The following is a 26697-nucleotide window of genomic DNA, read 5'->3' as shown; positions in this document are numbered from 1 at the left end:
TTTATCCAAGGGATGAAAGGATTCTTTAATATACACAAATCAATCAATGTGATACACCACAGTAACAAACTGAAGAATAAAAACCATATGATTATCTTAGTAGATGCAGAAAAAGCTTTTGACAAAATTCAATACCCATTTATGATTAAAAACTCCCCAGAAGGTGGGCATAGAGGAAACCTACCTCAACGTGATAAGGGCTATATATGACAAACCCACAGCAAATGTCATTCTCAACAGTGAAAAACTGAAAACATTTCCTCTAAGATCAGAATAAGACAAGTATGTCCACACTCACCACTTTTATTTAACATAGTTTTGGAAGTCCTAGTCACAGCAATTAGAGAAGATAAAGAAATAAAAGGAATCCAAATTGGAAAAAAGAAGTAAAACTGTCACCGTTTGCAGATGACATGATACTATACATGGAAAATCCTAAAGATGCTACCAGAAACTACTAGAGCTTATCAGTGAATTTGGTAAACATGCAGGATACAAAATTAATACAGAAAAATCTCTTGCATTCCTATACATTCAGAGGAAAAGATCAGAAAGAGAAATTAAGGAAACAAACCAATTTATGATCACATCAAAAAGAATAAAATACCTAGGAATAAACCTACCTAAGGGGACAAAGACCTGTACTCAGAAAACTATATGATATTGATGAAATAAATCAAAGATGACACAAACAGATGGAGAGATATACCACGTTCTTGAATTGGAAGAATCAACGTTATCAAAATGACTATACTACCCAAAGCAATCTACAGATTCAATGCAATCCCTATCAAATTACCAATGGCATTTTTCACAGAATTAGAACAAAAATTTACAATTTGTATGGAAACGCAAAAGACCCTGAATAGCCAAAGCAATCTTGAGAAAGAAAAGTGGAGCTGGAGTAATCAGGCTGCCTGACTTCAGACTATACTACAAAGCTACAGTCATCAAAACAGTATGGTACCAGCACAAAAACAGAAACATAGATCAATGGAACAAGATAGACAGTCCAGAGAAATACTCACGTACCTATGGTCAACTAATCTTTGACAAAGGAGGCAAGAATATACAATGGAGAAAAGACAATCTCTTCAATAAGTGGTGCTAGGAAAACTGGACAGCTACATGTAAAAGAGATACTAAAATACTCCCTAACACCATACACAAAAGTAAACTCAAAGTGGATTAAAGACCTAAAAGTAAGGCTGGGTACTATAAAACTCTTAGAAGAAAACATAGGCAGAACACTCTCTGCCACTAATCAGAGTAAGATCTTTTTTGACCCACCTCCTAGAGTAGTGAAAATAAAAACAGAAATAAACAGGACTTAATTAAACTCAAAAGCTTTTGTACAACAAATAGGACCTAGTTAAATAGGACCTAGTTAAACTTAAAAGCTTTTGTACAGTAAAGGACACCATAAACAAAAAAGACAACCCACAGAATGGGAGAAAATATTTGCAACCAAAGGAAACAACAAAGGTTAATTTTCAAAATATATAAACAGCTCATGCAGCTCAATAACAACAACAAAAAAAAAACACCCAATCAAAAAATGGGTGGAAAACCTAAGTAGACATTTCTCCAAAGAAGACATACAGATGGCCAAAAAGCACATGAAAATATGTTTTTCACTAATTATTAGAGAAATGCAAATCAAAACTATGAGATATCACCTCACAACTGTCAATGCCATCATCAAAAAACTTACAAACTATAAATGCTGGAGAGGGTATGGAGAAAAGGGAACTCTCCTACGCTGTTGGTGGGAATGTAAATTGGTACAGACACTATGGAGAACAGTACAGAGGTTCCTTATAAAAGTAATAATACAACTACCATGTGATCCAGCAATTCCACTCCTGGACATATGTCTGGAGAAAGACATAATTCGAAAAGATACATGCATCCCAATGTTTATTGCAGCACTATTTGCAATAGTGAAGACATGGAAGCAGCCTAAATGTCCATTGACGTGGAATAAATAAAGAAGGTGTGGCACATGTACAATGGAATATTACTCAGCCATAAAAAAATAAAATAAAATAATGCCACTTGTAGCAACCAGGATGGACCTAGAGATTGTCATACTGAGTGAAGTAAGTCAGACAGAGAAGGACAAATATTCTATGATATCGCTTATATGTGGAATCTAAAAAAAAAGATACAAATGAACTTATTTACAAAACAGAAATAGAGTTACAGATGTAGAAAACAATCTTATGGTTACCATTGGGAAGGGGGGGAAGGATAAATGGGAGACTGGGATTGACATATACACACTACTATATATATAATAAGTAAATAAAAAGGACCTACTGTATAGCATAGGACACTGTACTCAATACTCTGTAATGGCCTATATGGGAAAAGGATCTAAAAAAGAATGGATATATGTATTTATATAACAGATTCACTTTGCTGTACACCAAAAACTAACACAACATTGTAAATCAACTATACTCCATAGATAAATAAATAAGTAAATAAGAAGAGTGGTATATAACAATTCCTTTTTTTTTTCTTTTTTTTTCTTTTTTTTTGTGGTACGCAGGCCTGTCACTGCTGTGGCCTCTCCCATTGTGGAGCACAGGCTCCGGACGCACAGGCTCAGCGGCTATGGCTCACAGGCCCAGCTGCTCTGCGGCATGTGGGATCCTCCCGGACCGGGGCACGAACCCACATTCCCTGCATTGGCAGGTGGACTCTCAAACACTGCGCCACCAGGGAAGCCCAACAATTCCCTTTTCTTTGAGGGGGGGGCGGGAGTACACGGGCCTCTCACTGTCGTGGCCGCTCCCATTGCAGAGCACAGGCTCTGGATGTGCAGGCTCAGTGGCCATGGCTCACGGGCCCAGCCGCTCCGCGGCATGTGGGATCTTCCCGGACCGGGGTATGAACCTGTGTCCCCCACATCGGCAGGCGGACTCTCAACTACTGCGCCACCAGAGAAGCCCAACAATTCCGTCTTTTTAACCACAATTTAAATGGTGAACTTTTTTTTCCTTTTTCTTTTTTTTGGTTTGGTTTTGTTTTCTTCTATTTTTCCCATATTACCTCCTGCAGAAAAGCATAAAATTCATTAACTTTCTGGGCATAAGGTCCAACTGACCATCATCAATGCAGAATTATTAGTGTCACAAATCTCTCTAATACAGTTAAATTGTCTAATTTTCCCTTCCTCTTTTCTTCTGGTTCCAAGAAATACTGAATCTCACATTACTATGTTCTGATACATATATGCTCCTCTTCAACTCTTTTGAACTTCATAGTCATGTCAAGTGACTATATATATATATATATGTATATATATATATATATATATATATACACATATATATATACACTTTATATATGTTAACCAATTTAAGATTATTTCTACTTCATGTTAAGGAAAGAGATCTGGTTATATCTCTGTATTTATCTATTCTGGTGCATATTCTCAAAGATATTTAAAGATGCACAAAGAATTTACACATCTGTGATTTGAAATTAAAACTAATTTTCAAGTTTGAAATGGCACAATCATCCTACAAAAACTTATCATGTACATACTAACTTCTGCAACAGTCTTTATAACTTATAGAAATTTCTTTAAGGAAATATAAATTAAGCTATGATTTTTAAACTTTGAGATTCCAACTTCAATGATATTGTTTTGTACAAGTGGTTTTCCAAGAAATACTTGTTGAATTAAATTATATAATAATTAGGTTTACCATAAAATTCATGTTTTCCCCAGTTCTAATATTATATTTTTAAATTAACTGAATATTTGCCTGCAAAATATAGCAGTCACCAAAGTTCATAATTTTATGAGAATAGATTATTAATATTCTTTAATACTTACCAGATTTAGTACTTATTAGATTAAATGAGAGTGATCTTATTTTGTACTGATATTAATAAACTAAAGTGATGTTAATTGTGTCTCCAAGTGGAATAAAAATTCACATAAATAAATCTTGATGAAATAGAGCAAACTCTATGTGCATTTTATAGAATCATAACTCTCATATGGAATAAACATGCCTTCTCTGTCACTAATTTAAATTTTCTAACACAAAAACTTCAGTTTTCTTTGGATTTTTACCATCACATTTGGCGTGTTTGACATTGCTTTGTGTTTAAAATAACCTAGATTTATCTTTTAAAAAGTAATGATATGATTATGTATTATTGCCAGAAACTTTGAAAGGTAAACTACAATACAAACGCTCAAAGTTTAATAATAGAGTTTTACTTATTCACCTGTGGAATGACAAAGAAAAGTATATATCATAACACTAAACAGAAGAAAATGCAATGCATTATGTTTAAATTCAATTACAAAGGTTATGTAAATTTTAATGTAATTCTACTTTAATGTTTTATTATGATGTGTATTTAGTAAATTTATATTTTAGGGTGATTTATTAATAATGTTTGGAAAAACTATAATGAAGTGTTAAAGACTTAGCAGTTCACTTCATTTGGAGAAAAATTGTTTAATGTATAATATAACAAATATCCCAAGGAAATTAGAAATTCCGGTGATTGTCTATAAGCACAGGCAGAGAAAAATATTTAGTGGTTATTATAAGTGTTGTGATTGTTCACAGGGTCATCAAAAGGAGTCAATTTTATTTTGTGAAATAAAATTGAAAATAAATGTTAAGAAAATATATCCTACATTTTAATATAGTAAAACATCTACTAATTTGATTAATAAAATATATATTTAATGTAAAATTATATTGTATTAAAGCATTTCATGTATAGCAATCAAAACCATCAAATTTAAAAAACTGAGTCTCTTCACGTTCTTAAGCCATGTGCTAAAATATCAAATATAATGTCCATACAGTAGGCTTCCTAAGGAAAGTCGGTCCTGCTTATTATCCTATCCCTTGCAATATTTGATAAGGCAAAATAATGTAATTTATTTTTCTCATAAATGGATTTTTCTTATTAATTTATTTTTTGATTCTTGATCAAAGGTTTATTTTTTCGGCGTGAGATAATTAAAAACAGTTTAAATTTAAAGAATTACATGGTTCAGCTAACATTTTTGAAAACATAATATCTATGTACTGGAAAATCATCTAACTGTGGCTGTTAAAATACAGATATTTCATTCCAAGTTATAAATCAAATTAACTTGCAGCAAATGTGATTGATGATTGTTGAAAAAGGGTTATTGTTGAATAAATACCCTTACCTGTAACCTTCACAAGTTACCTACCATCTCTGAGCTTTCAACCCGATTTTTTCTATCCAAGCATATGGAGAAGTATCAAATATCCTTCCTCAAGGATAATACAAGTGGATTCAGGAAGTCTTACTTATCTCAGATGTTTCACTTAACAGTACGTTATGGTGGCTGAGGTCCTATAATTAATAATTCACTAGTTTTTACTGATGTTATTGATTTTTTTGTAAAAGGAAAGATACTAATGTGAGGAATTAAACGTTGCTTACCAACCTTTTAACATAATACAGTCAGTATTGATATGAATTAATTATGCTCACTTCATGGAAGAAAGTGTAATGATGCTTAGGTGAATGAGAAGGGAAAGAATGTGAAATACTTCAAGAATAAGGAGGTTATGACCAAGGAGAGTTGGATTTGGAAAAAAACATCAGAGTAAAGGGACATTTGCAGCTAGAGGGTGGGAAGTCATGTAGGATGGAGGGGGTTCTACAATGCCAGAGGCAGTGAACTCCAAGGGAAAAAATGCTTGCAATAGGATTTCACATATTAAAAAACAAAACTAAGTACCTTTGTATCTAAGTGCTTTGCCATAAATTATTTGCTATATTCTTTACAATCTACATGGTGCCAGAGAAATAAGTTATGTATATTGTCTTTACTTCTTTCTATAGTCCCCTGCTGTGTGATTCTAATCTGTATTTTAGTGTAATTTCAACATAGTTTTTATGTTTTAATAAAAACTTGAACACATTAAAATGCTATTAAACCGTTACACATGGTTAATAATACTTATGAACTTCTGAAAGTAGCTATTATTAAACTGAACAAAGTCATTAATGTCTTTAAACTTTGCACCAGGATGTAAAGTACAAAACAGATGTCTAACTGCATCTAGAGAATAGTAATGATATCTGACTATGTATGTTTCTTCTTTTTTTTACCATATATTTTTACTGTATCTTTTATATTTTGTATTTTAAATTAAAAAGTACTTTAATAAAAATAAAAGAGTAATGCATTGGATTCTAGTATGTACTTTCCCAGTAATCGTGACTGTAGGCAGTTGACAGAATGTAAACCTCAGGCCTTTGTGTCTTCATCTATCTCTATAATCTTCTTCAGCCCTAAAATTCAATGAGTAAATAAGAAACATCCTTTTGCATTTAAGACTAGAAATGCAATCTTAAGATATTGTATTTTCTGAACAAAAATATATTTTCATTTATTTTAGATAACAAATATAGTGTGTGAATTGCAAAAATTTTTTTAAATGTCATCACGTTTTTCTCTGTATTTTAAACATTCATGTTGTTAATTTGATATCTCTTCATTGGGCAATATAAATTTACTCACTGAAGAGTCTGAACTGCCTAACACATATATTAGTAAAAATAAGTTTTGATGTTTGAAATGCCCTTTCATTTCTCCAGAAATGATCTCTGAAGTATGGATATAGAATTTACTTGAACATTTAATATTACTACGCACCTAACAGCCCAGTAATGGTTTATCTAAAACTAATGTTAACTTATTTTGCTTGAAATGGTTAACTTACTTATGTCAGTATTCAAAGCACTATCACCTATATTATTTGTTCACAGTAATGAGGAAACTAGCTATATATCACTGGCTTAGTCATTTTACTGTCTTCAGGTTTAAGTAATCCTTTTTCTTTTTTCATTCTTTTATTTTCTATTGAAAGACTGTCTATGCCTTTCAGAATTTAACTACTATACTACTTCAGGAAGATGAATTAATACTAGCTACTCATTATACATCATTGTTGCAATTACAAAATAATCTAAAATAATCGAATGTCTTCATGAGAAAAATCAGTGATGAACACATAGAAATCTAACACACCTTGGACCTGGAGAAGCCCAATAATTAAAATCAGAATAGTAACGTGGAGATGTTTAAATGCACACTTCATGCTCAGCAATTTCACCCTAGGTCTAAGCAGCCATGGCACATGTAGTGGAATAGGCTCCCTCAGGTGCACCTCTGCTCAGAGCTTCCTCTCCAGGATTTAACGGGTCAGGCCTCTCAGTTACAACTGTCTGGTAGACACAGGAGTGATTCAAGGAAGAAGAATCTGGCCACTATAGTTGGGATATGAAAGTGGTCTTACAAGACATCTGGATAACAGCAATAAAGTAGACATATAAATGTTAGTAACTGAGACTCTGAATCAACTTAAAAAAATTCTGTAATGATGACTGAAAAATTGAACACTTGAAATAAATTACTTTATAAACAGAAAATAATAATATGGTTTGTTAAGTGGGCATTACATTTACAATGAAATAAAATACCTATTTAAGAGTTCACATGCACTGAAAAGTAGAAGAAAATAAATAATATTCTCATAAGAAAAAAATTCAGAAAGACAGATAAGAGGTTGAGAAGTAAATATTAGAATTGAACAGAAATTTTTAAAAAGGATACAAAAAAGAGTGAAATGCATGAAAACCAGTTTTAAATTTGTGATTTGCAATATGTAACCAATATTAGTACCTGAAGAAGAATTAGTGAACCAGTATTAATGCACAAAAGAATAATAGAGGAATAATACAAGAAAACTTTCCAGACATGAATAAATGAAAAATATATGACATGGCATATTCCAATTAAATGCTTAAACATCAAAGATAAAAGGGAAAGGGATTAAATTATAAGTTCTCAACTTGCCAGTCATTGGGATAAATATTTCACAAATCTTTTTTAATTAAAGAAGTTAAAAACCATGTCAGTTTCCAAGAAGGAAATGAATCAATTACATTCATAAAACATAATATTCTTGAAAGTAGGCCATTCTCTGCTGTATTTTCTGCAGTGACAGAGATGAAAGCAAAATAAAGCATCAAATGCATAATCCTCAGTCAACATAAGCTCTAAGAAGTGTGAACTTCACCAAGTTCTAATTCATATGTGAAGCCAAAATCACAAGATATTTTAGGTCGACATTTTCAGATTTTCCAGGAAATTTGAAATGGTAATACACTCTTTTTTTCAGATGTAATTACAAACATGGATTTCAATTGGAAGAAAATTTGTTCTCCTAAAATCACTAGGGAACCAATCGTATAGAATATTCTACAGATCATTGAGGGCTGAAATATTTTAATAAGGAACTTTACATCAAAAAAAGACTTCACGGGCTTCCCTGGTGGCGCAGTGGTTGAGAGTCCACCTGCCGATGCAGGGGACATGGGTTGGTGCCCCAGTCCGGGAAGATCCCACATGCCATGGAGCGGCTGGGCCCGTGAGCCATGGCCGCTGAGCCTGAGCATCCGGAACCTGTGCTCCGCAACGGGAGAGGCCACAGCAGTGAGAGGCCCGTGTACCACAAAAAAAATCAAAAACAAAAACAAAACAAAACAAAAAAGACTTCATGATAAATATTCTTAAAGTGAAAATTTATAGGTTTGGATAACTATTTTCCCAATTAAAATCAAACAAAATTTTGTGAGCTGATTAACAAATAAACCAGCAGTGAGAACCAAGACGTTAACTGTGATTTATATAAACGTTGAAGGAAAATGAGCACAGAGAAGACAAAAAAATATATATAGTTGATCACATTTTTAAGAGTAAGATTCTTTAAATTCAACTTGAAGAATGCAAAATAGGGATAAAAACAATAAATTTGATATATTATTAAAGTAAAAAAAATCATTATTTTATTATGGTTTAAATAACTATATCAAAAGCTAATTCTTAACCCACATACAAATCTGATGACTTAACATTCAAAACTCTCCTTCCCATAGTGTATGAGTTTTCTTTTGTAAAGAGACTGTCTGAAGACTGTGCTAACCTGAAACCACCTCTGATGGCTCCACCCAGTCACTGTGCAAGTCCCCTAGAATCTGCACCTCCCAGGCACTTACCTTTCACAGACTTTCAGGGGATTACACGCAGCTTGAATCAGCAGTGAAAATTTTGAAAACAGATGACTCTTTTAAATGTATTTGAATAACAGTGTAGCAATAATGAATGCTGACACTTGCCCCTGGGAGATGCCCAGGAGAAGAGGCAAGTGTCTTCATTCCAAATTCTCTCAGCTTCACACCTTAAGCAAGTCAGCCTAACTAGCCATGGATAATATCCCCCCAAAGGAACAATGATAGAGTAGCTTTTATAGAGCTTGATTTAACAAATACTACTCATGTTGTAAAAACATACATTTTTAGCTTTAGGTTCACTTATTTCTAATTTTTCCATTTACCATAATCGGTTTCCATGAATGGAATCTTGATTTGTAACATTATATTTACTGAGGATAAATGGTCAATGTACTGTTGCTGGCTTAATCCAGGTGCTGATTAGGTTATAACCTGGAGGGAGCTTGCTGTGGCAAAGTGATCATTTGTATAATTTCATTATTTGAAATTAGCCTTGATATTAGAAATATGTTTACTTTCTATACTTTATAAACTGCCAGAGTAAAATAAGCAAAATCCAAGCTCAAAAATACAAAATACGAGGTAACGCACACACACACATGCACACACACATTAGTAATGAAAATGGCACATCAGGCAATATGTAACAAAGAAAACCTGTGTCATAGTAATAAATACTGTGTGCATATGCTAAAAGAAAGATAATAATCTTAGGTTTATGTGAAATTAACATCTATGTGTGCCTTGTTAGAAATACAGCCCAAATAAAATGATACAGCAGGGTTTAAAATAAATAAAACGCCAAGAACACAGCGTAGATATTGAACAAAAAAATATGGAAGTGGCAGTATTGAATATAAGGCAGATTATATTAATAATTTAAAGAGAAATAACTGATAAAATATAGAAATAATAATAAACTTTACTATTGAATAATTATGTTGCAAAATACACATGGTCAACCTTTCAGTAATTTAAGATATTTTGACAGAGACACAGTTGCTCACAGTTTTTAACTTAACCTCAACTTCTCACAAATCAGACTGACAGAAGAAAAGAGGTAAAGTGAGGGTGATTTTACATACCTGGGTTCAATTAATATTTTACAAATTGAAAAGATAATGACTAAATTCTCAAATGACCAACCAATTATATATATTACATAATCATAAATGACAAAGATAATGAAAATTCATCTCCTAGGAATTTTAAAAAGATACCTTAAATAATAATTGGTTTAAAAATACAGTGACAGATTAATTTGTTTTTATATATCTAAAATAAAAAAAAAATTATAATTGTTAAGATCTTAGAAGGTAAATGAATCTCTGGTTAAGAAACATGCTATAAATATGAACTATTTGTAAATCATTCATATGGTGTAATATTTAAGAAAGGGAATAAGAACCCAATTCTGGGAAAGAGAGGAGATATGAAAGTTACAAAATAAGGGTTGATTAAATTTGGGAGTTTGACTTGGGGTTGATATGAATACATGGTATTTGGTAAAATATACAAGCAATGTTTTTTTTAGAATTGATTTCACATTTGGGATTACATTTCTAAAGACAAAAACTTACTTAAAACTTTATTTCTGCATTTCAGAGTGCATTATTAGAGGGATGTTTACTTTCATAAATACATATGTAGTTGTTTGTGGATAAATAAATACTGACCTGCAATAAAAAGTGTGTCCAGGTCCATCAACACATATCCCTCCGTTAAGGCAGAGGACCACATTCAGATCATGCTCAGTACAACTGCTAACATTTACTTCACAATATGTACCATTTGGGCAAATGCAAGTAAAGCCATGGGCTGCCTTCTGACAGAAGCCTTCATTCATACAAGGGATGGATGTGCAGTCCTAAATTATGAAATAGAGAATCAAATTTGATTATTAGTGTTAAGACTAGAAATCTTATTAAAATTATATTTTTGTTTAAATATTTTTAAGAAACCGATATGCAAGCTTATCTGGTATTCCCTTCCTCTAAAAACAGAAATATTTATTTCTAGTAATAGATGTTTAACTTTTATCACCAGAAATACTTTTCAAATGTTTCATTGTGGATTTTTCAGAAAAAATAAACTTTATTAGACTTTATTAAATTATGTGTTATGTGAATAATACCAGGATTTCACTGACCCTTAGTATCCACATACAACCGCATTTGCCTGGCATAGCCCAAGTTTAACTCTGCTGTCTTTGGGTAATGATTAATAGTGTCTCATTAACTTTCAAAGGAATCTTGGGTTTGATTATATAATTAGAACAGACAATTCACTATTGATTTATGTCCCTCTGAAAAAAAGCATCTATAATATCTGAGTTTTTATTCCATTTACAATCTTTTTTCATCAGTATTAACAGGTATATATTTTTTCAGCTTTATTGAGGTATAATTGATCAAAAAACTCTGTAATATATTTAAAGTGTACAGTGTGATGATTTGATATACATAAGCATTTTGAAAAGATTCAAAGTTATGGAGTTTATTAACACTATGGAGTAATTCACATATCCATCACCTTACATATTAACTTTTTTGTTGGGGGTGGAGTTAGTGAAACACAAGTGTTTCTTTTACAAATTTTAATTATACAGTACAGAATTATCAATTATATTCACCATGTTATATATTAGATTCCTAGAACTTATTCAACTTATAACTGAAAGTTTGTACCATTTTTCAGCCTCTCCCTATTTTTCCTACTCCGCTCCCCCCAGACCCTAACCCTCCAGGGCTCTGGCAACCACCATTCTACTCTCTGTTTCTATGAGCTCAACTTTTTAATTGAAATTTTTTTAGAATCCACATATAAGTGATATCATGTACATCTGTCTTTCAGTCTGGCTTATTTCACTTAGCCAAATGTCCTCCAGTTTCATCAGTGTTGTCACAAATGACAGGATTTCCTTCTCTTTTTAAGACTGAATATTATTCCACTTTATATATGGACACCATATTTTCTTTATCCAATCATTTATTCATGGACACTTAACATTGTTTTCATACCTTGCCTATTGTGCCTAATGCTGCAACAAACATGGGAGTGCAGATATCTCTTCAAATAACAGTTTCATTTCCTTTGAATATTTACCCAGATTTCGATTGCTGGATCATATGGTAGTTCTATTTGAAGTTCTTGAAAAACTTCCATACTGTTTTCCAAAGTGGCTGTACCGGTTTACATTCCCACCAACAGTGCACAAGGGTTCCCTTGTCTCTACATCCTTGCTGCATTTGTTATCTTCTCTTTTTGATAATAGACATACTAACAGGTGTGAGGCAATAGCTCATTGTAGTTTTGGCTTGCATTTCTGTGATGATTAGTGATGTTGAGCACATTTTAATATACCTGTTAGCCATTTGTACGGCTTCTTTGGAGAAATGCCTAACACATTTTTTGCCCATATTTAATTGAGTTATTGGGTTTCTTTTTTTTTGCTGTTGCATTATACGAGTTTCTTATATATTTTGGATATTAATCCTTTATCCAATATGTGGTTTACAAACACATTCTCCCATTCTATAGGTTGCCTTTTCATTTCGCTGATGGTTTCCTTTGCTGTGCAGAAGCATTTTAGTTTGATGTCATCCCATTTATTTATTTTTGCTTTTGTTGCCTTTGTGTCAAAAATTTAAAAAAAATGATTGTCAAGACCAACATCAAGGAGCTTACCCATTTTGTCTTCCAGGAGTTTTACAGTTTTAGGTCTTATGTTCAAATCTTTAATCCATTTTGAGTTGATTGTTGTGATCGTGTAAAATAGGGGTCCAGCATCATTATTTTGCCTATGGCTATCCACTTTTTCCAACCCCATTTATTGAAGAGACTATCCTTTCTGCATTGTATATTCTTGACTTCTTTGCCAAAAATTAATTGAATATATTTGTGTGGATTTATTTCTTGGCTTTCTATTCTGTTCTATTGGTCTATGTGCCAGTTTTTATGTCAATACCATACTGTTTTGATTACTATACCTTTGTAATATAGTTTGAAATCAGGAAGTGTGATGCTTCCAGCTTTGTTCTCTCTTCTCAAGATTGCTTTGGCTATTTGGGGTCTTTTGTGGTTCCATATGGATATTAGGATTATTTGTTCTATTTCTCTGAAAAATGCCTTGGGCATTTTGATAAGTGTTGCATATAAACTGTAGATTGTTTTGGGTAATATGAACATTTTAGCAACACCAATTCTTCCAATCCATAAACAGGGAATATCTTTCCATTTTTTTTGTATGTCTTCAATTTCTTGCATCAGCATTTTACAGTTTTCAACGTACAGATCTTTCATCAACTTGGTTAAATTTATTCCTAAGTATATTATTCTTTTTGATTCTATTGTAAATGGGATTGTTTTCTTAATTTCTCTTCTAATACTTTGTAGCTAGTGTATAGAAGCACACTTTTTAAATACTTTGTCTATTTTAAGATGCTAACAAATTAACTTTGAATGCATATAAAAGTTCTATATTTTTACACTTAAAATTTTGGAATATTGGGGCTTCCCTGGTGGCGCAGTGGTTGAGAGCCTGCCTGCTGATGCAGGGGACATGGGTCCATGCCCCGGTCCAGGAATATTCCACATGCCGCGGAGTGGCTGGGCCCGTGAGCCATGGCTGCTGAGCCTGCACGTCCGGAGCCTGTGCTCTGCAGCGGGAGAGGCCACAACAGTGAGAGGCCCACGTACCGCAAAAAAAAAAAAAAAAAAAATTTGGAATACTAATTGTGGTGTCCAAACCAATCATTCCTCAGGGAGAAGCTGGGAGTTAGGGGTCCCCTCGTTTTGTATGTTGTTATGCCGGGTCTGGGGTTTATGGTGAGGGTGTGTCTCAGCCTTTTCTATCCATTTTAACGTGTATATTTTCTCAGTTACCGATGTGTAGTAGTTATCCAGCTAGTTTCTGGATTTCTCTGAGGAAGAATTGTTCTGTGCATAGCTGTGCATCTGTGGCAGGAGCAAAATGCAGAGCCTCATATACTGCCATCTTGATCCAGAAGTCTTAATGTGCATGAAATCATACTCTTTTAATTATCCAGTATTCCTATGCATGTATCCAAATTTATGTACAGTATTTCTGATGCCTATCATCCCAGAAGCAGAGAGATGTCATGGAGTCAGAGGAACCTGGATGATATCTGTCTCTTCCTTTTCAATCTTTGGCATATTTGTACACTTCTCCTACTTTTACTCAATCAACAAAGGTATTCAATTTATTGTAGCTTCGTTTATGCATGAAATGGCAATAATCTCACCTACCTCATAAAAATTCCTATGATAATTAAATAAAATAATGACTATAAAGCAATTAACCCTGTTCCTAGGACATAATAACTGTTCAGTAAATAGTATGTTCTTTCCTTTACACTCTGAAGGTCAAAGGCCTTGTCAGCCTCTATTTCAGTCATTTGGAACTTGCTTAGGATAGAAAATGAGTTTTTCAGTATAGTTAATGTCTACTAAATCATACTATATACTTCTTAAGTTCATATTTTAGATATTATATACTTGCTGGTGTTCTGGAAAGCACAGAACATGTTGCCTTGAACATGATATGACAACTGTTTACAATGTAATGATAACTCTGAAAAGATTTGCACCTATAATTCTGAGAAATACTTTATAGAACTTTATGACATCATTAGTAAAACTTTAAAAATGTATTCTGAATATGTTGTCCACACAGAATTTGTTAATGAATATGTACAAATATGATTCATTTGCACTGTGGGTTCTCAAGTTAGTACATCTTCAAAGGTAATTACCTATACAAACATGAGATAGTTTTTTTAACATTTTACCCTGAAAAGTAATATTTTCTAGAACTATCATTAGTTGACACTAATGCTTCTAAACATTTAGTGACTTTTAAGAAGTGTTAACATAACAATAAAAGCTCAAACTGACAAGGCTAATGTGGGAGCCCTTGCATTCATATCATGCATCAAATGGAAAATTAAAGGTTTGTCAAAATCACCAGAGAGTTTAATTAGTGTCATTTTCAATAAGAAATTGGCTGTGCACTTGAGTATAAAACTCAAGTTATGCTTGCAACCCAGATGGTGATCTTTTACATTCGCCTAAGTGATAGAGTTAAATGTATGTTTTCTTTATAAATGAATACCATTCTGGTATTTGTTCTACTTTTGCTGAAAATGTGAACTCCTTAAGGACAACCAAAGGCACTTAGACTTGGGCAGGTACTGCAGTTATTTTTATGGATGTAGGATTCCACAGGGAATGGCATGGAAACCTGTTTCCCTCTTAGCCCTAAGGCGAGGTATATTTAGAATGATTTATTAGAAAGCATTACATAAACTAATTGAATTATATTTCCAATGGGAAGAAAGAGATAGTTTTTAGACTGCCAAAAGTTCTGTGTCTAGGGTTTACAAGAATCTTTTACTAAATTAATTAGAAGGCTTAATGGGAAATACAAAAGCAATTTCTTTTTAGAAAAATCAAATTATCATTTAAAGTTCTTGATATTTCCTCTTTCAAAAATTAAGGAAGATGCCTTTCCCTTTGTTCATCATTATTTATATTACTTTGCTATACTCTATTTAATATAATAAAGTGCTTCCCAAGAAGAATTCACTAAAATTTAATTCAGAAAATGACAGAAAGAAAAGGCTGGTATGTTTAGAGAAAGAGGAGGAAGCTGGGAGTAATGTTGCAGACCAGGGCAATCTAGACAATTGAGCTAGACCCCAACATTCACTCAACTTGTATTCAAAACACCAAGTCAGGAAATGTACAAGACTGTAAGAATAACAGATCAATGATGTATTCACTGTGGACTGTTTAGACTAATAAATGTGCAAGTTAGCTCTCTGACAGTTGTGTTGTATCCTGAGGTATATATATATGTATGTATTTACAGTTTAGATCCAAGACTTTGTCCTGAGATCTCTGAACTTCCCTGAAGTATAGAAAGTTACTATCTGAGATCATTTTTATCATAGCATTTGTCTCATCAAATCATATGTTTTCTTTTTAACTGCTGTTTTAATACTTTCTTAAAGTAAGATCTTAGAGAAATGAAACATGTTAAACAAGTAAACATGGAACTGTCCATTTGAAGAGTGGAAACAGGACATGGTTCCCGTTAGAGCCTTACCTTATCCACTGCAAAGACCTATTAAATTTCATAGAATTTCTTGAACTTTGTCTAGCTCTGAATAAAACTTACCAATATAGTGTACTCTTTCTAAAACTTAAATTGCATGTGAATACTCTGGATAGCTTGTTAAATTTTAGATTCAAACTCTTTGGGATGGGGCCTGTGTTTCTCCATTTCTAACAAATACCCAGGTGATCCTGATGCTGCTAGTTCATGAACCAAACATTGGTAACAAGAATCTAGTCCAACAATTTTAATTTACTCACAAGGATGAGGACAAGCCAAAGGGTGTTAGAGTGACTTCACCAAGGTCTTATAGAAAGAGGACAACAGAATAAAATCACATAGACACTAACTGCCCTGAATTCCAACTTAAGGCTCATTATACCACCAAGTCTTTGATTTTTCTCTCAAAGGGATTCCTTGGCTGTGGAAGTGTACATATAATAATGCATATGATAAAGACTTAATATCCCTAATGTTTACTTCCAATATAATTTTTATTTACTGTTTTCTTTCTCAAAACCTACATGATTGAATATGGGTCTACAGTAGTTAATAGAGAGAAGATTTTGTTTGATTCCCAATTTAATCAGACATAGAATGTTCTGTTGTAAAGAAAATACACTCTTTAACTGTTATTTCAACAAATCAAACAAGATTATGAAATATAAAAATTGGGATTGTTTCAGTAAATATTAATTTTTATTTCTTCATTGAAAATGTGTCTGGCAGTACTTCCAGGAAATAGGACCACTGAAATACAGGAAAACAAAACCATTGTCTTAGAAACTTCCTGAAAAGGCACAAATGAATCAATATAGGAAAGAAAAGTACATCAGGGCTAAAACTAGATATGATGCCAAATTCATGAAACAAGTGAAGATTTCTTAAAGGTAATGCAAAGTTCCAAACCCATTAAAAAAGCTAACACTTAATACCACTCCTATTTCCTAAGGTAAAGAGAAGAATGCTGCGAAAGAAATCTAAAGTGTATATTAATAATCATGGTAGTATATTGTACTCTAACTTGGCAAAATGAGGGGTCAAGCATGAACATGTCCAAAAGACTGAGAGTTCTGTGATTCAACATTGCTAAGGACTCTGTAACACTGCATAGAATGTGGGTTTGGTGTTGGTGGTCAAGAGGGGCTGAGAAAGGAAGGGCAGCCCCCTTCCCAACCTGTTTTGCTCTTCTGATTCAGAAAGGCTCACTCTTGCGTGAGTAGTGATGGAAGTCTGTCCTTATACTGGCGATTCAAGGTTTATGGCCCATGACAAATAATGGAATAGATAGAGAAAATACGTAGGAAAAATATGTAGGAGATTCCTAATAAACACACAAATATTGTGGGAAAGAAATAGGGTGTGAAGCCAAAAGGAAATATACCCACAAAAATACAAATTAGCATGAAGAGAATTTTCAAAGGACAAATGATTATTTCCTACCATGAAATAAAGTATGAAAAAAACTCAAAATTCTACATCTAAAACACATAATTTTTAAGGGCAATAACCTTAAGATATCTTAAATCTTCATCAAGAGGGTACTGGTTAAATAAATATGAAGCCTCCATACAATGGAATATTAATAAGAATAAAGTAGAACTATATATATTAATGGAGAGTAATCTGCAATGATAAAGTGAAACTGTGTGTGACAAATATTACCATTTATGATATGTCCCTTATTTTAAACATGCGTTTTCAATCAAAGGAGATAAATATTCCCTACAATGACATTTCGGAAATAGATGAGCATTTGGTGGGACATCCCAACTCAAATCTTATGCTGAAAATCATACTGATGGACCAATCTCTTAATTGCGAATTAAAAGATGAGACAAATACTAGAAGAACTCAAGTAAGTCCCTATTAAACGTGCCACAAATCATACAACCTTTGGAAAAAATATCAGTACACTTGGATACACAAAAAGAAAGCCTTTGAATGTCAAGATCCACTATATAGGGCTTTCCTGGTAGTGCAGTGGTTGAGAGTCCGCCTGTCCATGCAGGGGACACAGGTTCATGCCCTGGTCTGGGAAGATCCCACATGCCACGGAGCGGCTGGGCCCGTGAGCCCTGGCCGCTGAGCCTGCGCATCCAGAGCCTGTGCTCCACAACAGGAGAGGCCACAACAGTGAGAGGCCCGCTTATCGCAAAAAAAAAAAAAAAAAATCCACTATATAGTAATTAAATATTAACAAAAAAATGAGAAAATGTACATAATGTATATGATAGACAAAAGGTAAAATTCTTACTATATAAAAAGCCCCATATAAATTTCAGCTTACACTTGAGGAAATACAGATACACACACACATTCAGTTCTTTTCTTTGTTCATTTCCTTTTTGTTTAGAAAACTTCCTTTAATTCTTCTACACATGATTAGTTTTTCTTCATCTGAGAATGTATTACTCTTTTTATTCTAGAATCTTTTTTTTAACATTTTAGTACTTAACACACATAATTTTATATTCAAAACAAAACACTTCTCCCTTAGAGTATTTATCCTTCTCAGTCCCAACAAAGTAGAAAAGAAAATACCTGATTTCCATATTACTCTATTCTCTTTTCTGTGTACTCAGAGTTGAACTACATGTTTCACTAACCATGGCATCCATTCCATACCCAATATTGCATTTGCTTTTCTCTAGCATTAATTCTAACATTTTTAAGCCTGCTTCAAATTATCAGGTTGACAACAAAAACTTTTGCTTGTGTTTTACCCTCTGAAACCCTTACATAAACTTTGTTTTTACGCTTTCCCAGGAGCTTCAGATACATATTGATGTGAGAGTTCTTTTCAATCAGTACTGCCTGTGTTTCACCACTGCTCTTGTCTCTTTGGACTAGAAATACAGACTCAAACATCAATCCATGAATGCCCTTCAGAAGCTGTTACCTGTTTTCCATTTGCATGAAATATCTTTTTCCATGCCCTTACTTTCAGTCTGTATGTGTCTCTAGGTCTGAAGTGGGTCTCTGGTAGAAAGTAAATATATGGGTCTTGTTTTTGTATCCATTCAGCCAATCTGTGTCTTTTGTTGGGAGCATTTAGTCCATTTACATTGAAGGTAATTATCGATATATATGTTCCTATTCCCATTTTCTTAATTGTTTTTGGTTTGTTATTGTAGGTCTTTTCCTTCTCTTGTGTTTCTTGCCTAGAGAAGTTCCTTTAGCAGTTGTTGTAAAGCTGGTTTGGTGGTGCTGAACTCTCTCAGCTTTTGTTTGTCTGTAAAGTTTTTAATTTCTCCATCAAATCGGAATGAGATCCTTGCTGGGTAGAGTAATCATGGTTGCAGGTTTTTCTCCTTCATCACTTTAAATATGTCCTGCCAATCCTTTCTGGCCTGCAGAGTTTCTGCTGAAAGATCAGCTGTTAACCTTATGGGGATTCCCTTGTGTGTTATTTGTTGTTTTTCCCTTGCTGCTTTTAATAGGTTTTCTTTGTATTTAATTTCTGACAGTTTGATTAATATGTGTCTTGGTGTGTTTCTCCTTGGATTTATCCTGTATGGGACTCTCTGTGCTTCCTGGACTTGATTAACTATTTCCTTTCCCATATTAGGGAAGTTTTCAACTCTAATCTCTTCAAATATTTTCTCAGTCCCTTTCTTTTTCTCTTCTTCTTCTGGAACCCCTATAATTCGACTGTTGGTGCATTTAATGTTGTCCCAGAGGTCTCTGAGACTGTCCTCAGTTATTTTCATTATTTCTTCTTTATTCTTCTCTGCAGTAGTTATTTCCACTATTTTATCTTCCAGGTCACTTATCTGCTCTTCTATCTCAGTTATTCTGCTATTGATCCCATCTAGAGTATTTTTAATTTCATTTATTGTGTTGTTCATTGTTGTTTGTTTCAACTTTAATTCTTCTAGGTCCTTATTAAATGTTTCTTGCATTTTGTCTATTCTATTTCCAAGATTTTGGATCATCTTTACTATCATTATTATGAATTCTTTTTCAGGTAGACTGCCTATTTCCTCTTCATTTGTTAGTTATAAAATAAATGAATACATATGTTCAAAAAAATGTGTTCACAAGTGTTCATAGCAACTATTCACAATAGTTCCATATTGGAAGCAATGCAAATGTGCATCAATTGATGAATGGATAAACAAGATCATGTATTATACAATATAGTCCTTCTCAACAATTAAAAGGAATTAATTATTGCTATTCTCAATGACATGGAAGAATCTCTTAGATGAAGCTAGGCATGAAAGTATGCATAATTTATTATTTCATTTATATGAAATTCTAGAAAAAGTAAATCTAGTCTATAGTGATAGAAAGCAGTTCAGGAATTGTCTAGGATCAGGGGTGCAGGCTGGAAATTGACTGGGAAGGGGCACAAGAGTCTTTTAGGATAATAGAATGTTATATATCTTGATTGTGGTAGTGGGTACATGAGTGTATACATGTGTCAAAATTCTTTGATCTGTACATTCCAAATGGTTCCATTTTGTTTTATTTAAATTATACCACAATAAAGTTAATTTAGAAATTAAAAGAAAAAAAACAACAAAAAAGAAGCTGTAATCTGGGCATTGCAACATAGAGAAAGTTACAAAAAATAGGTGAGCTAAGTAAGATACATATCTATACCCCTTATCCATATCTCCAGATGGAGTTCGTGAGGCAGGAGGTATATCTGATAATTACTGTATTTTGGCTTTTCATAAATAATACATTTTTAATATTTACAGAATGAATGACCAAAAGTACATTTGGAATATACTTACGGTGTTAGTAAAATGACAGTTAAAAAAATTTATTGAACTATAATAATTAATATAGATGGCAGGATAAGATTTTAAAAAAGAAGAAAAACAGAATAAATAGTCCTAAAATTGACCCATATATAGGTATTAGTGCATAAAAAAATGAGGCATACCAAAACAATCCAGAAATAATAGATACTTTGGTAAAAGTTCTTGGAAAATTGATTATATTTTTGAAAAAATATTATATTTCTTTTTATCAATTATAACAAAATATTCACAATGGATTAAAGGACTAAAAGTGTTGTTAATCGTAAAATTGTAATAAATGAGAATATAAGAAAATAATTTAAATATTGCTGTATAAAAGGACCTTCTAAGGAGAGAGGCAAAGCATAGTATCATAAAGAAAAAGGTAAAGAAAAATACAAAAATCTCATAACTTTACAAGTTTTGTAAAGAAAGAGGGGTCACACTCTAGACAAGATTTGCAATTTTGCAGAATCTAGTGGATTTTATCCATAATTTTAAATAGTATATAAAAACCAAAAAAGGCAGGCAAGTCAAAAGAAAAATACCGTTAGTCAAAGGCTGTGAGTAAACAAGGCTCACACAAAGAAATACAGGTGGCGAATAATCATATGGAAATGTGTTCAATCTTCATAATAAGCCAGTGAAATATAAATCAAAATAATGACATGCTACTTTTTCCTCATCAAATTAGTCAACACTTTTAAAAAATGATTTCATTTGATAGGATCTAGGGAAGCTGGCATGCTCATACTCTCATTAAATAAGTGTGGTTCCTCAACACTTATTTGGAACACTTTGTAGCTACTGAAAAGTTTGAGTCATGACTCCATGTATTATAATGAAATGGTCCCTAAGATACACTAGGTGAAACCAAAAGTCACTGAATAAGGAGTATGATGAGTTCAACTTTATGTTAAAATAAAAATATTATGAAAAACCATCTAGAAGCATATAGGTAGCATTAAACAATTGTTCTCATAATACTGGGTGTGTGGGTGTGAATATATACAAATTCATATAAGAAAGAAAATATTTCTTTATTTATATATTTAATTCAGAAGACAAATACCACATTTGCACTACCAAGAGACAGGGTTTTGGAGGTTATCACAGGCAACACATGCAACAGTGCAGACAAGATACATGCCTCCTGCATCTTCTACCAGGGAATTTATTAATTACAACATCTCCTTCTCCACATCAAGTGTGGCTTTCACTATCTAGAATCAAATCCACAAAATGTCAATAAATTATTAGGCTTTCAAAAATGTGTCAAAATATGTGCTAGTTGATTTACCTTCATTATATAATTTAATTCTCACAACAACATAAGAGGTAGTTCCTATGATTTCCCTCATTGAATAGATAAAACATGATTTCAGATTGCAAGTAATTTGTCCTAGAGCACACAGAAGGTAACTACGAAAATTGCAGTTCAATTCTGTTTCTCCCTCCAAAAACATCATTTACTGAGTATCAACCACATTTAATGTGTATCATCACACAATGATCCTGCAGTATAAGAACTGTATTTTACTGATAAAGGAAAGAGACATGAAGGATTTAAATAAAATATCTATAGTCTCACAATGCCAAAGGCTGTCTTTCATGCCTGTGCTTCCTTCCTTTACCATGTCATTGTCAGCCAGGAAGGACCTGGAAGAACTTCCCATTATCCAGGAAGGCACATGAGATTCTCATCCACTATGAATGGTCTTAAACTTCAGGTAACCAAAACTTCTCTGCAGATGACACATTCCACATAAAATAGCATGTGTCAATCACATCATGTCTTATGCCTGAAGATCAGAAGACAGATTCTGAGAGCATTGCTGGTGTCAAGGTTCTCTACATGTACCCATCTCTTGGTACATCCATCCAGTACTTATTTTTCTCCTTGCTGTGTATGGATCCATTTAATCTCCTCATCCTTACACATCCACAGACACCTGTGTGTCCTAAGATCGGAGAGGGGGAGGCAGATGGAAAATCATAAGCCCTCTGAGCTCTTTGGACAATGGTCACTTCCAGGATTTAGTTGATTGAGGACTCCATATTGCAGAAGTTTACAATACCAATAGACGGGGCAGGGGGAGGTGAAAGAGCTATGATTTTTAGTTTTGTTTGGAGCCAGCAAAGATTCCAAAAAAGAAATTCCAAAGGAAAGGTGAGAGGCACTTAAATAATCAGTAAGTGCTGAAATAATGATTCTGAGACCTACAGCAAATAACTTGTTTCCCACAGGATATGTCCAAGAGCATATTTGGCCCATTTCACAACGTTTTGGACAGGACCAAATATCAAGGAACTTTTGGTGTGGACCAAATGTCTTATGGATTTTTTGATAGGACCACATATCTGCTAACTGTTTTGTATTTCTTTTAAATTACTTTAAATTTAGTAAAAATTATAAAACTTACATTAATCTTGATCTTACATCTTGAGCTAGTCCATTCTGCACTGCATGAACATTGATACTTATCAATGAAATCTATGCATCTGAAACACAGAATTATGTTTTTAAATAAGTAAGGCAATGAAAGGATAATTTCAAGAGAGTTCACTGTTTAATGTTTTTTTCTTTTCCAGGTCAGGAAAAAAAAACACATTCCCATGAGCAATAGAAGGCAGAGTCTATTTCTACTTTGTTATCCTTCAAGGTGACTGGACTGAAAGAACAAATCAATTCTCATTTTTGCCATCTTCCCCATGGCAATGGAAAGGAAGAAAAAAAAAACAGCTTGAAAAGATAAAAAAGTATGTCTAGGGCTTATGTAGGAAACTGAAATCAGCTGGGGCCAAACGGCACTGTAGTGAACTATCCATCTTCATCCTCTCTCTCTGGCTTACAAAGTCTGTGGCAAGACTAGGAAAGAAAAATGGTGCTGAGGAAGGCAGCTGTGTGCCTCTTCGAGTCATCCCTCCTTGTCACCTGCATCTTCTAGAAATATCCCCACTCTAGATTTGCATAAACTAATATTCTATCCATGAGCAGAATAGTTATTATACAACTCTATAAAGAGATTCACAAAATGTCTTATCTGCAAATAGGGATGAAAGAACTGGTCTATTTAGGAACATTTTAAATACTAAGTTTGTGGTATTATCCCTCCACAGAACAAATAATAGAATCTCTCATCATCCTACCTGTTACTACTATTACTGTGAGCATTACTTTTAAGATTATTAAAGTCCAATTAATTCACATTTATTGAAAATTACTTTATGCTAATGAGCAGAAATAAAAGAAGGGCAGAGATAATGTATCAGTGCATTTCATTAAGTTAAACGGGCAGCCTCTGTCATCTTAACTGTACTTAGCTCTTGTTTTATGAAAAAGCATAATTAAAATTACCTTTATCAACTTTTCCTTGAGATTCAGTTTTAAATATCATGAGTTAAATTTGCCTTCTTAGATTTAATAATAGAAGAATAAAAATAGCTACCTGCCATGTAGAGGAGGATGTGAGAGGCAGTCATTTGCCTTTGCTTCACAGTGTGCTCTGAAAAACCCACTCTTGCAGTCACAGGTGTAATGATTTATGCCATCAATACAAGTTCCGTCACGGAGACAGGGCTTTGATAGACATTCGTCTATATTTACTTCACAATCGATGCCTACATTAGAAGAGACAAGACAAATAAACAGGCTATTTAAATGCAAAACTCAAAAGTTTGTTCATTATAGAAAATGTCACCAAGAAATCAGGACTCCCTCCATTAAAGATAATTTGACATCTTATAGTGAAAGAGAACATTTTTTCAAGGTTAAACATGTTTAGGTCTCTGAACTCTCAGACTAACTTAAAGTGAATGAGGAAAACAAAGCATAAGCTTAATCTACTTAAAAGATTTGTTTTTAGAGTGAGGAGTTGTTTATTAAAAAATATAGGTGAAGTAATGAATTTCATCAAGTTGTCACTGTGAATACTAATTTATACTTTTTTTGGTAATGATCCTTGATAGTCAAACATTTATTATCTACAGGTGTTAAAAGTTTGAAATTTCTATATTTGGTCTTAGTGGGTCAATGATGAATAATGAAATAAGTCAATAATGAACTAAGATTTCTAAATGTAATCTAACTTTGGCTAAATACCTAGTGTTTTTGAAGTGTTTCTGAAGACCAAAAAAAAATAAAGTTTCAAATAAATAGTTTCAAATAAATAGTTTGAAAGACTATCTCAGTATTTGTTTGGATATCAGGTAAAAGTTTGGGGACAGAGTGATTGGCAGATATGCAACCGTTTCACAAGGTGACATCATAACTTTATTTATTTATATACCATATCAGAACTTCTATTTAAGTGACTGCTATTTAGAGTGGTCACACCAGGAGAGTCTGTGATTTATTGCAAACGAAACTTCCAATGCAAAAAAAATATTTTTGGAAATTCTCTTTAGAGATAATCAGTTTTCAAGTCAAAATTCTATTTTTAATGGTTACATCTTATTTTTTTTACTGTAACTGTCACTACCTATATAGAACTTTGGATATTAATGATACCATAAAATTAATATATGTGAATTAGTCAAATCTGCATCCATATTTAAAAAGACCATCAAGATTTAGGTTCAGGGTGTGGAATAAACAGACATAACAGACTATATTAGGTTGCAGTAATAATAATAAAAAGGGACCTACTTCTCTATGTCTCAGTGGCCCATGTCACAGGCTTATTTCTCACTAGTATTCCATGGCAAAGGTGAGCTACAGATCCAGTTTATATTATCTTCACACTGGGACCCAGGTTAATGGAGCATCCTCTATCTGGGTGATTGCCATCATTGTTGAAGAAGGAAAAGGGTACTTGGCATTGTTGAAGAAGGAAAAATGTACATACACTGCTTCTTAAATCTTCTACATATATTAATTTGCCAATCCAAGTCACGTGACCAAGCCCAACATAAATGAGATGGGAATTAATGGTCCTCCCTCAAGAAATGGCAGCTATTTGTGACTATATTAATATTTAGTGCAGACACGATCATTGAAACTTCTCATTGTAAATGAGAATCATTTATTAGTATATCATAGGTTTATTGGAATAATAATGTAAAACCATGTACTTAAACAAATAGCCCAGGGCCTTGTACACATTTAACATTTTATTATTATCATTTTCTTGAGACAAATTTTTTCAATACCACTATGTTATATTAAATAAGTGATACAGGTGTTTCCAGAGACATATTATTCCAATTAAGAAGATAAGTGAAAAGTTTTTCTGTAGGACTATGTACAAATGCTGGCAAAATCAGTGATGGAAATTTCAGTTAAGAAGAGGTGGTCTACTTAACACAAAAGTGGGGTTGAGATGCAGAGTTATAAAGAGAATTGTTTAGGGTGCATCCAGTGCTATTTGGAGACAGGAGACGCATCTCCATGGAGGGCAAACATGTGTCAGTGTAGCTGGAGAACACATCACCAACATTACCTGAGGAACTTTCTCACCTGATGCTTTATTCATTAATTAAGCTGTGGTGATACTTTGACCCCCCAAGTAGCCTCCAGAGAGGGTAAGAATGTAATGACTGATTGACCTGAACATTTTGATCCCTGTAAACACTTATTTATTTATTTTTTCATTTTTAACACCATAGTCCTTGAGCACCATACAAGTCAGGTCCCCTTTTAACTTTTTAACTTCATCTTATTCTACCCTCACCCTTGGCTACTCTGCTGTCTTTGCG

At 33.3% G+C, this 26697-nt stretch overlaps 1 protein-coding gene across 1 annotated transcript in view; it reads right to left on the bottom strand.

Annotated features, from left to right (window-relative positions):
- The window catches only part of EYS (eyes shut homolog), a 1671360-nt gene that overhangs the window by 1049934 nt on the left and 594729 nt on the right, over positions 1–26697 (bottom strand). Inside the window, exons 18-20 of the mRNA XM_060167756.1 lie at positions 24450–24621; positions 23424–23502; positions 10782–10972 (exon numbers count right to left, since the gene is read on the bottom strand). Coding sequence (XP_060023739.1) covers positions 10782–10972; positions 23424–23502; positions 24450–24621 — 442 coding nt within the window. The remainder of the gene's footprint in view (positions 1–10781; positions 10973–23423; positions 23503–24449; positions 24622–26697) is intronic.

Source organism: Lagenorhynchus albirostris, chromosome 12 (genome assembly GCF_949774975.1).
Source record: "Lagenorhynchus albirostris chromosome 12, mLagAlb1.1, whole genome shotgun sequence".
Classification (NCBI taxonomy): Eukaryota; Metazoa; Chordata; class Mammalia; order Artiodactyla; family Delphinidae; genus Lagenorhynchus; species Lagenorhynchus albirostris.
This window is presented reverse-complemented; position numbering and strand designations above follow the sequence as displayed.